At 35.7% G+C, this 12,451-nt stretch overlaps 1 protein-coding gene and 1 long non-coding RNA gene across 2 annotated transcripts in view; one reads left to right on the forward strand and one right to left on the reverse strand.

Annotated features, from left to right (window-relative positions):
* Nucleotides 1–11,939, forward strand: part of LOC141481724 (uncharacterized) — a 31,533-nt gene extending 19,594 nt beyond the window's left edge. The window contains exons 2-3 of the long non-coding RNA XR_012465128.1: nt 10,928–11,304; nt 11,362–11,939. This is a non-coding gene — a long non-coding RNA (uncharacterized lncRNA). The remainder of the gene's footprint in view (nt 1–10,927; nt 11,305–11,361) is intronic.
* LOC111502228 (uncharacterized) overlaps nt 1–12,451 on the reverse strand; it is a 372,461-nt gene that overhangs the window by 48,920 nt on the left and 311,090 nt on the right. Inside the window, 5 exon segments of the mRNA XM_074173777.1 lie at nt 8–326; nt 4,009–4,236; nt 4,386–4,585; nt 5,402–5,592; nt 9,517–9,712. Coding sequence (XP_074029878.1) covers nt 8–326; nt 4,009–4,236; nt 4,386–4,585; nt 5,402–5,592; nt 9,517–9,712 — 1,134 coding nt within the window.

Below are 12,451 nucleotides of genomic sequence, written 5' to 3' on the forward strand. Positions count from 1 at the left end.
TATTCACCTTGTGCTGCTAGACAAGTCTATGCTCAACCTTGACGGCGAAGAGCTCAATTCCTGGCTCAGAATTCTCGAATTGTTCAAATCTAAACTGAATCTAGACTTTGGAGAATTCAGTTCTTGACTGAGGCGGGAGTGGGGGGTACTCAGATCGACGCTGTACCTAGAGTTTGGTGTTTGGAGATCACGGCTCAGGCGGGCGTTGAGGTCCATACTGAATCTGCTCGTTGGTATGCTGAGTTCTGAACTGAGGCGAGAGTTCAGAGAGGAGTTTGAGGTTAAAGAGCTGCCGACGTTCTGTAGTGTTTTTCGATCTTTCTTTCCTGTAAGGAAAGAAAAAATTTAATTATAATCGGATAGAAATTGTGATATTTGTCTCACTGCAACAATATAAGTGATCACACTGTAACAGAATTTAGTGCTAAAAAAAGTGAAATTCACTGGAATAGCACTGTTTTTGGTGAGAGATCTTTTCTCACAGTACATATGAAAGAATGAAAATTGATCCTACAAACTTCAATGATATATCATTTTTCAATAGACCTTATTGAGGAGAGTCTGGGAAGCTTATCCATTTCTCTTAGAACCTACAGATCTTTAAAAAAGATAAGGCAAGACAGATAGTGAAAGTTGTTTTGTTTGATACACTAGTTTTTTAGAAATAAATGTGAGATTTATATTATCAAAAACTTTCATCAAATGAAAGTGATGGAATTACAATTTTTCATTTAAACATTTTTTGGAATTCTCTGAACAAATCTTTGCTTATGCTTATGGTAGGCAAATACAGTAAATGAAATATGTTTCAAATCAAATCAAATCAGTTTATTTCCAGAGACTCTACAGCATGGAAAAAGTCAATTAATGAAACGGAAAAATATGACAATTGAAAATAGTACACTCTAAACTGTTACAATCAAGTGATTAATATTTCCAAATCAGCCTAGAAATATTAATTGAGGAAATAAAATGTATTGACAAGTAACAGTTTTTTAACATTTTTTTTGAAGGAATGCAGGTTTGATAGCTGTTTAAGAGAGATAGGTAGTTTGTTGTATAACTTGATGGGCATAATTTGAGGGCCGTTTGCTGCTTTCGTCAATTTATGGTGGGAAACAATAAAATTATAGTTAGATCTTAACGTATATTCTGTGGCGAGCCGAAGATTATCTCTTGATTCAAATTTGTCGAGATGAGTTTTGACATAAACAACACAGTTGAATATATATAGTGAAATAATACTTAGAATATCCAAATCGGTACTCAGCTCCCTACATGAGTCATCATATTTTTTGAAACACATTGTTCTCACTATCTTTTTTTGAGCTATTAGTAATTCGTTTATTTTTATACAGTTACCAAAGTTGATCAGACAATAACTGAATGAAGATTGAATATAAGCATAGTAATAGAGCTTTTCAATATATTCAATGGAACAAAATTACGGATATTACGAATTACAAAACAATGTTTCAACATTTTACTCAAAATATAATTAATGTGCTTGTTCCAAGAGAGTTGAGCATCGATGTTCAAACCTAAAAATTTTACAGATGAAGTTTGTTGTATTGACTTGCCATTTATTTTTAGCAGAACACTGCGATCATTCTCATGTAGTGAAAAGACGATTGTATTAGTTTTTGAGCTGTTCAGAATGAGACCATTTTGAGAACAATATTTTTGCATATTAGCAACTGATTGATTGGCCTGACTCGACAATCCCTCATAATCTGAAGACTTCAGAGTGAACGAAGAATCGTCGGCACATTGCACTGTACAATGTAGACAATTACTGTTGTTGAGGTCATGTACAAATAAAAGAAAGAGAATAGGTCCTAGGACGCTACCCTGGGGAACACTGGTGGGAACGACACAGGTTCTAGAGTGGAAGGTCCCAGCCTCCAGTTTAACCCTCACAGTTTGCGTTCCGCAATCCAGATAAGATCTCAACCAATCCAGAGATGAGCCACGAATTCCTAGATAAAACAGCTTGCTCAAAAGTAAATCGTGATCAACAGTGTCGAAAGCTCGTGACAAGAACCTCTATCGAGATTAGAAATGACTTCATTGACTAAATTCATCGTGGCATCCTGAGTGGACTTGCCAATTTGGAAGCCATATTAACAGTCTGGGATGATTTTATACTTCTTGGAAAAAGGAAAGAGTCTTCTTTAATGAGTTTTCTGGAATATGTTGGAAAATGCAGATAGTAACGCATTTCCTCTGTAACTGGAAACCGAGTACTTGTCATTTTTCTTATGGATAGGCACTATTATTGGATAGGCACTATTATTGCATGTTTGAGTCGAGTAGGGAACAGAGCAATGAACTTATCTAATTAGGTAAGGTGAAGGAAGATTAGTGACATATACAAGAATTGCGCCTTTACCAAAACAGATATTTGTCAGAGTTATATGAATAACACTTTATTGGGAGATTTTCACTGAACAGTTTACAAAATCGCTAACCGTAACACGTATTTCATACTATGGAACCGCCTGAGAAAGCCATTGTATGGTGAAACACGTAATGCGGTAGTAGCTGTTTTGTAAACTGTCCAGTGGAAATATCATAATGAAGTGTTACTTGAATACATTATGGACTTTCATCAAGTGTGGGCCAATAGATATATTGTCACCAGACCTCTGTCACCAATATAACTATTATAACTATTGGTGATAGAAGTGGGATAAGTGGTACTGAAGAGAAGAAACTGGAGCAGTTGATATATGAGCCAGCAAATGCTATCAGAATTCTTGAAAATAAGAGGCTGGCAGGAAAACAATCGGAGATATTTTAAGAAAAGTAAACCAAATTGAAAGTCGAAAGAGGGACATGAAGAATGAGAAAGGACAAGAAAACAACAAAAACAAATACACTCCTAAATAAGTAGCTCTACAAAACGCAAGATGAATTCAAAGAACAAGAAGGGAGAAGTGAATAATCAGAGTAGAAACAAAAAAGTGATATTTCGTATAGGAGATGCAAAAAAAGTTATGAGAGAAGAGAGATAAACGGTAAGATTAGCGGAAAGCAAGAAAATCGGTTAGTTTAGAAATTGAATGAAATTAGCTTAGTTAGTGTTAGTAAAATAATAACCAGAAGTTCCATTGAGTACAAGATGCGGTTCAGAAACACAGAGAAGTCCATGGAGGTTGAAACAAAGTCCAGACAATCAGTGGGAAATGAACTGTACATTACAGGAAAAATTAATGAGGAACACTCGGAAAGACTGAAAGAAACTTGATCACAACTTCACTTGCCAGCATAACTAGCTCAAACAGATTATACTGTCTTCTAAAGAGACAATCCCAATCCCAAGATTAAACTCTGTAGCCATTCTTCTGATAAACGATTGTGAAAATTGATAATTATTTTACTGGCAGTAGGAGATGTGACAATAAAAACTCTAAAGAATATTCCAAACATAACTAATACCATGATACAACAATTGCAACAATTAATTCAACAGATACCAAAGGAAGCTTGGACAAAGTTTGCAGAATTTCCAGTTCGAGGAATGATAGTGAGCAGCTGCTACTGATTTAAGATACTCATGAATTTATAGGATCTGTTTGGATTTCTGTACTGCACTTCGAACCTGACAAGATTAGTTTATAAATTACTTGATGAAGCCAAAAAATGAATGAAATATGCGATAATCTGCAATTTTATTTTCCGAACTATTACTTCTTGGAGTCATTTTTAGACAAAATGTATTATAATAATACACAAAAACTAAACAGATGCATTTATTCTGGAGAGCCCTGCCTTGATCCACCTCAAAATATACCCTAATAATGACCAAATTATGTTTCATTTGGTGCAGACCCATGAAAATATATTGAGGTTAATCTCAGAATCTCATTAGGCAATCGCAATGACAGGTTGACAGGAAGTGAGAGATAAAAGAATGACAGGTTGAGATGAGATGAGAGATTAAAGATGAGATGAGATGTATATGGCAGATGTTATATGAAGAAAGTTAGGCAAGGAAATTCTTACCCCTTCTTATGATATAGGTGCTGTTTCCTGATATATTTGCACTGTTCAATTCGGGTGGTAACATAAGATGGTCATCCGAGTCCGAAAAAGGCGAAGTAACTTCATCCTCAGTCGTACAAGGAGGTGGATCAGGCCAATCTTCTAGTTCTTTTAACCTATTAGGTATGGAACTGGTACTAGAATATGAACCGGACTTTCTTCTTCTTCTACCAATTACTTTAGTACTACCTGTAAGAGGACCTGTTATACAGTTACAGATATTTTATTAAAGAATTTATCGTTTTGGTCAATATTTGAATATCTTCAAAAAACTAGATAATTTCGATTCATTAATACAATTATACTCTCTTGACTTTACAACTGAACATTTAATTTACCTGGAGTCAGCAGAGCGTCATCATCTAAGGGCACTTCCCAAGCGATGCTTGCTCTTTTATTACAAGCTGGAGGAGGAGGCGGGGGTAACATTTCTTCTAATGAGTCATCGGAGAAATGCTCGTCATCTGCTAATTCACTGAGAGGTCTTAAGGCTGGTGGGTCATCTAGATCACTTGAGAGGTTGTCTTCACTTCCATGTCTTGGAAAAAAAGCATATATGTTTCTATATTGATTGCAGTATTGATTTCTTTGGAAATTAGATTTATTTGAAAATATAGTTAGGGAAAACTATTGAAAAAGTATGAAAATTCTGTTGGAAATAATTCAACTACAACATTTCTAAAAATTGAGTTCAGTAATATAAATCTCATAGGAATTAATTCGAGAAGTTAATGGAAGAAAAAGAGAAGTGATTCTATTCTACATCCAATTAGATGGACCAACCAAGATGATTGATTAGTTTTTTTTATGCACCCTATGATATAAATATCATGGAATTTGCTGAAAAACGTACAAAAAATAACGTGCTGCTACTCTAATTTCAATATGGCGCATCGCTCAAGAAAACGGACTAACTTTTTTAATCACTCCCATGATATCATGATATGGGTATCAAAAGAAAGGATTTGCTGAAGAGAATACGAAAAATAATATGACGTCACTCTAAATCCAATATGGCGGACCACCTAAGAAGGCGAACTAGTTTTATATGCACGCCAATAAAAAACGCTTGCTTTTGAATATGTTTTTTTCTACTATCAATTGATTCCAGATAGAGTGGGCTAAAGTTGAAAACTAAGAAGTTCATTATGGCCTACCAAGATGGTGTCTTATACTCTATGTAGTCGTGTAAAGTTGAAAAAACATAAAACCGAGTAATTCTGATGCATCCAATTAACGGCAGTATCATTAGATAATTTTGTTTTTAGTGCGAATGCGCTTATATCTATTACTTTCACTCTAGAAAAGAATCAATAGTGAAAGAGAACATTTTCCAATATTTTCTGCTACTAACCTTTTGACTTCCCTATGACGCTCTAAAGCTGTAGGCACGGTTCTAGGAGGCATCCTAGTGGGTGATGTGATCGGATAAATACCATGTTGATATGGTAAGCTGCCGAAACGGTAACCCGGGGGCGGTGGTGGTGGATTCAACGTAAAATCGTTGTTTTCCCAACCATATGGACGTTGATGTTTTGTTTTTGGCTTCAGAAAAATAAACATGAATTAACGAAAAGTTGAATATTTGAAATAATAAAACGATATTTGATCCGACAAGTGTTTACAAATCATTACATATTCAATTGGAAAACTGACTAAATGTATGATACATTCGTCTGAGAGTATGCAACAGAAAATAAACCTAATTTCAATTGTTGTGAAAGATATTATGGCTGGATTTGATGAAGTAAAATTATTTGTGGATGACCGTGGCGTATTGAAGGAGGTGTCACACCACAAATTTCATGAGATTTGTTCACATTTTCCCAGTTGTATTACAGAAAAATGGAATAGAAACTTGGCTTGAACCCTGTTTTATTGTATATCAACGACTTATTGAAAAAACAAGAATCCAATATATTGCTTTGCTGACGACAGCACACTTGTCTCGTGATTACATTTGGATTCCAGGATATCGGCTGCGGATGCACATCTTCACCGGCAGCAGGATGATGCACATCTTAATTAGGATCTAGAGGTAATTTCGAATTGGGGTAAAAATGACCAAGTTCAATTTAATGCCACAAAAACCTAGGCAAGTTTTCTCCACGAAGATAAATGTCTCCGAACCGGATACTAATATCAGGACAGACAATTCCGTTTTCTGCTTTGATACGTTTGTTGGGTGAAAATGGACACCGTTGTCTTGACACAATCATATCGCTGGAATTGCAAAGGCTGCCTCTCTAAAGCTTGAAACTCTGTTTCGAACCTGAAAACTGTACACACCTCAGCAACTTTTAATGCTTTATAGAGCTCAAATCAGACCTTCTTTTGAGTATTGCTCACATGTATGGAACATACCCTGAAGCTGCTGGATTCCAGAAAAGAGCTATCCGCCTGATTGGAGATGCGAAAATCACTTGCGACCTTGATGGTCTGGAACATCGAAGAAAAGTTGGAGATGTGTCTCTCTTTTATAGATACTTTCACGGAAGACGTTCGAGTGACTTGGCACATTTGGTTCCACCAAGAGCGGTACATATCAGAAATAAGCGACGGACTGTGGGTGCTATTCTTTATGTATTTTCCCCTCCCCGAAATAATAGTCTGTCTAATGACACTGATAGTGACATTGAATCTTTAGATTTCATGATGTTGTAATGAAATTATGATTAGTTATTAGTATTCTAAGATTTGTCAGTCTAATTTTTTTTGCAATCTACCCTCACGGTAAAAAAAAACTCAAATATAAATTATGATATAAAAGATAAATGAACTTATCATCCATTTTTAATTTTTTTCTTTTCTTCAAAATATTCACTTACTGACAAAAAACAATTAGGAATTTTGTGTGCATCTATGAATCAAATATTATTTATCATATGAGGTAAGTTACAAAGTTTATGGAAAGGAGAATATTTAGCTTAAGCTTAAGTATCTGTGACATATCAGGGTCATTTCTAAAATGGATTGAAGATTACCTACATGAAAGAACACAAGTCATAAAAGTTCATAATTTTAAATCCAGCAAAATTGCGGTAGCAACGGTGTTCCGCAGAGTTCTCACTTGGGCCCCCTGCTTTACAATATTTTCATCAACCCACTTATTTGCTGATGATCTGAAAATATTTTTTCCGAGATCGCTTGTCCCAGCGATGCATTAAATATTCAAGCCGATCTCGACCACATTACAAACTGGTGTCACTCAACGTTATGCTTATAAACGTCAATAAATGCCACCTGATGAGATTCTACCGTTGCAAGTTGCAAGAAACCAGTCATTATAGATTACAGATCAACAATGTAATCTTAGATGCTGTTCTTAACATCAAAGAGTTGGGTGAATTACAATTTACATATTTGTTTTACAGTAAATAAAGCACTGAAAATACTTTATAAAAATGTAACACAAACGTAACCTTTTTAATATTGTACCTACTTTATGGTCAGACCTTACCTCGAATAGGTACTGTTCTCTTGTTTGGAACCCTTATTACAACATCCACTCACAAAATATTGAACAAGTTCAGCACAGATTTCTAAAAAACGCCAATTTCAAACTTCATATATTCCTTGATCATCAACAGTCTGTGCAACTTACTAATTTATTTCCATTATTTTTGAGGAGAAAACACAGAGATTTGCGATTCCTCTACAAAATCATAACTGGTAAATCAAAATGTCCCCACCTTTTATCTAAGACTAATTTTCAAGTACCTCCACACAGTACAAAACTTCTCCAATCTGTTTCTATCCCGTTCTATCGCTCAAACTATGGATACCACAGCTGTCTATCCCGTATTCAAAGACTCGTAAATGCTCAAGAACAATTGGATTCATTCAGCCTCTTATTGCTCGAGTTCAAAACTAGTCTAATCCTGCATGTTGTCTCGTAAACATTTTGGATTTCTTTTTGAAAGTTCCCCCTAAGTGCAACCATATTTTCTTTTATTTTACGTTTTATAATGCTTATTTAAGCTATTCATCTAATTGCTAATGTGCAAATCTTACTATTTTATCTTATCACTTGTGAAATGTTATCTCTTCCAAATTCTAATTCTAATGTTATCTCTTTCTAAATGTCACAATCTGTAATTATTTATATTCTGTACTAGGCTTGTCCCGTTGAATAAATAAACAAAAATGATAATAAATGTGAACAAATAATAAATATGATTAAAATGAAATAAGTTGAACAGTGTAGATGATGATGTTCCAAAAGAATTATAAAAATATATGAAATATTATAGTTTCTATATAGTATTTATTTCATGTTCAAAGTTACACTTTTACATAACATCAGTCATGCACATCGCATATTCACCCTCAAATATATTGTTTTTAATTTCTTGTATGTTTATGAACAAATAGTACAAATACTGAGGTTGGAGCCTAGCTGCTTCTACCCTTGCAGCTGTTTTTTTGTCAGAAAGACAAATAAATGGGTTCATGTCGGGGCCTTCTATATCGGGGGGGGTCGTCTACAGTCTACAGGCAGCTGCAAATCTCTGCGGATAGCTTCATTCCGCACGAACTACGGAGCATTCACAGTCATCCGTATCAACTTATTTTGTAATCTCTTCAGGATGGATATGTTAGACGGAGCCGCTTGTCCCCAGACGCCTGAAGCATATATGATGACAGGCTTGAACATCGTGTTGTAGATGGTAATTTTGTTTTTAGGCTAATTTTTGATCTTCTGTTGATCAGAAGGTGCAGACTAGCTATCCGACCCTCGATCTTTGATTTAACGTACATAATGTGCTAGTTACAGGTGAGCCTACGGTCTATTAGAAGACCGAGGTACTTTACCCGCGCCTGCTAGTCGATCGCCTTTTCCATAATGTGACCTGCACGTCGTCTTGATTTCAAACAGGTTGGAGCCTGGCTCCCTTACCCTTTGGACTGATGTTTGCCAGAAGGACAAACGGGTCATAACTGATGGTGAGTGTTGATGGTATGGCGGCGTGAATGTCCTCAGATATCAGTACCGCCCTTCACGGTGTACCCCTACCTGGCTGGGGTGGGTTGGATGAAAAAAATGTTCATCTTTTAACGGAGGACATACGGGCCTCATTCGACAGAGTGTCGGGCCTTCTATATCGGGAGGGGTCGTCTACAGTATATTCCATAGCTTCCCTGACTAATGGGTTTTCATGAGTTTCTGCACCATCAAAAACTCTCTGATTTCTCGACTGAATGGACTGCCGAATGGAAGGCAGCTGCAAATCTCCGCGGATGGCTTCATTCCGCACGAAACAAGGTTCCACAATGTGAAAAACCAATAAGAGAACTTGATGAAAATCACTACGTAAACGCAAGCGAGACATAAGGGTAACCACCTATTGGTGTGATACCCAAGTTAGCTTGACAAGTTTTTTATATATCTATATCTGATGGAATTATCTGATAAAAAAAACAAGAATAGAAATAGATACTGTTCAATGGGTTTGATCAAGTACTTACCAATGTCGTCTGCGTGGCAGTGTGAATAGGGTCCGGTAGGCCGTTGATGGCGACATTGTTGCATTCGTTCTGGAACCTTTGTGGTGGAGGAATTGTGTCCATCCTGGGAGGCAGTTGCGTCATCGGGAACGAACGATGGTTCCTCATGCCTCCGCCACTGCTGTTCCGCGATTTGGGACGATGGGTTGGCGATACCCTTAAAAAAATAAACTGATTAAAAAAACTGGCTTTACGTTCGGTGAACTTATGAAATAATTGATGTTTCGAATAATATACAACATTTTTCTACTATTATTTATTTTCATTTCTTATGGTGAGATTTTGCAGTCCTCTTACTTTTAAGTGAAAGCTATCATTGAGGACTTCTGAATTTATTTAAAAAAGTTATATTTAGTTCGCTGTTCAGCGGTCACATTTCAAAAAATATTGAAATTTTCGCAATCTTTGATAAGTGGTTCTCTATTACTATTAGTTTAAAATGTCCTGCCACTTATACTGAACTAATCTCAACTCGGCACAAACTTGCCTTTTGTGCGAATACCTCGCCTCTTTATACAACAATGGAGCTTTCGTCATTATTCATCGAATGGTTCACGCTGCATCAAATTGACTAATCGTTTAAACGAAAGTCATTTTTTCTGGAGAAAAAAATCAGTTTTTTTATCGACCTTTTTTAGGTAATTGTTACCTTCCACAATCTGAAAAAATATAAAAATTATAATGGAGAACTTTATACAAGTGTAGAAGGGCAAACTTTTTAGTTTACCCCGATAAGTTACTGCGTAAAAATCAAAGTATTTTTCACAAAGAAAAATCTTCTATTTATCAGTAACTTGTCGTATTTAACAATTTTGCCTATCAAAAAAATTATTAAGAAATAATACTCATCTTTTACATTTCGGAGGCCAAAATCTGTCTCCGTCTTCAGAAATGGATAAAAAAAAAATTCGAATATATACGCAGTCATTCCTTTTTTGATAGCTTATTTCTTTACTTCTTCGACAGATGTCAAAGAAGTTTTGAAATATGAAATTATGTCAATGTTGTTGATTGACAACTGAAACATTCGATGTAATACAAGGTACTCTCCGATATCAGTTTGTTGCCATTTCGCCACTATCCATTATAATTTTTATATTTTTTTCAGATTGTGGAAGGTAACAATTACCCAAAAAAGGTCGATAAAAGACTAATCGTTCTTAATCAATTGTCGGCGTTCTGTAAATTTTCCCTTCACGACTCATCACTCATTTCTCGAAATGTCGACGTTTAATCCATTCGCAATGACAATTTACCGTATTATTCTATTTGGCACCCAAACAACTTCACAAAAGTTCCTACACTAATATAATGAATTTATTAAATACATTTTTAATATATTCGTTACTATTAATTATATCATTAATTTAAGGTAGATGTATCACTGAAGCCGGCCCTGACGGACTGTGGAAGACTGTTTCTACTACTGAGTCTCGAGGAAAAAATACCGTACGGAGAACGAATTATTGGGAAACAAGAGAAGATGGAAATGGGGAGCTTTAGCATGCGGAGAACGGATAGCTCTTATTCTCACTGCGACCATAGCGATGGCAAGCAAAGTAAACTAGTGAAGTGATATTGAAGTGAGATTGTTTTCAAGTTGTATTTTCGAAAAAAAAATGACTGAAATCGTTAATTTGTGAAGTGTTTCACTTTTTGAAGAATTAAGAAGCGTAACATTGTTAACACTGGTGATATAACTAGTACTGAACAAAGAAGGGTACATTGGATTCGGTGTGTATAGTTAAGGTGACAATAGATATTCTTGCGTTTAAGAATTTAATGAATCTACAATTTCAATGACAGGTAAGAAGAATCAAAGGGAAAGTAGAAGAGAAAGAAAGGAAAATGATTGAAAATCAAAAGTAATAAGCAACTGGTAAAACAACAAGACGATCAACAAGAAATGAAAATAACTGAAGAACAGGACGAACAGAAAAGAAAATGAAAGGAAGCCATAGAAGAGAAGATGAAAGGAAGACATAGAAGTAGAAAAACAGAGAAAAGGGGGAAGAGAAAGAATGATAAAGTGGAACAAAAAAACTGTCCGGCAATTGAATTGAATTAGTCGAGGGCTGGCTTGAACGTTTGAAGTTCATTTGCTTTAGAAAGAAATTTTAGATTAAACGCAGGTATTCATTGCTAGGGTGGAAAAAGTTAAAACAGCGTTCATACGAAACCAGTAAAAGGGCTGCTAACTTGAAGCAAGTAAGCTGGAACAGGTAACATGTATTGTGTGAATTCTATTTTTCAAAATGAGAGGCAAGTTGCCTCATAGCCTGCTTAGCAAGCAGACCCGCCTCTGCCTCTGAAGTAGATTACCTGCCCAAACTTGTATGTTCATTAGAGATTTGGTCTTTGTTCTACAAGACCAGTAACATGTCAAAACTTTCGAGCGACATCCGTAAACAAGATCGATACTCAGCTGAATCTTCATTTCGCACATATTTACGTTACCCTGCAGATGCTTCATGGGTCACTCTCCGATCGAATATTCGACTTAGGTAGGTAATCTCTAAAACATAATTATTTCTTTTTGTGCGTTTCTTCTGACAGTATTTTCCTAGATTCACTAATGAATTCATTCACAAGGTTGTCAAATAATTTCCTCATATCATTATTAGAAAGCAAGAAAGCACTTTCGGACATTTCAACTCAACCTGCCATCTACAGGTCGACATATTATGACATTGAGTGTGTAAATAATGCTACAGAGATATTGAAAGGAAAGTTAAAGGAATTCACTTTATCCAAGAAATCAACTTTGGAGGAGACCAGGGATTCGCTATTAAGATCTGTTTCTAAAAGTGATTTTTGAAGGAGAAGCGTTGTTACATCTGCGGAGGACTGAGGAAACTGTATATTAATTGTGAAAACCTGATTTATCTCAAAGAAA

The sequence above is a fragment of the Leptinotarsa decemlineata genome, unplaced genomic scaffold (assembly GCF_025532065.1).
Source record: "Leptinotarsa decemlineata unplaced genomic scaffold, Ldec_3_MD MMD2_tig00000505_RagTag_RagTag, whole genome shotgun sequence".
Classification (NCBI taxonomy): Eukaryota; Metazoa; Arthropoda; class Insecta; order Coleoptera; family Chrysomelidae; genus Leptinotarsa; species Leptinotarsa decemlineata.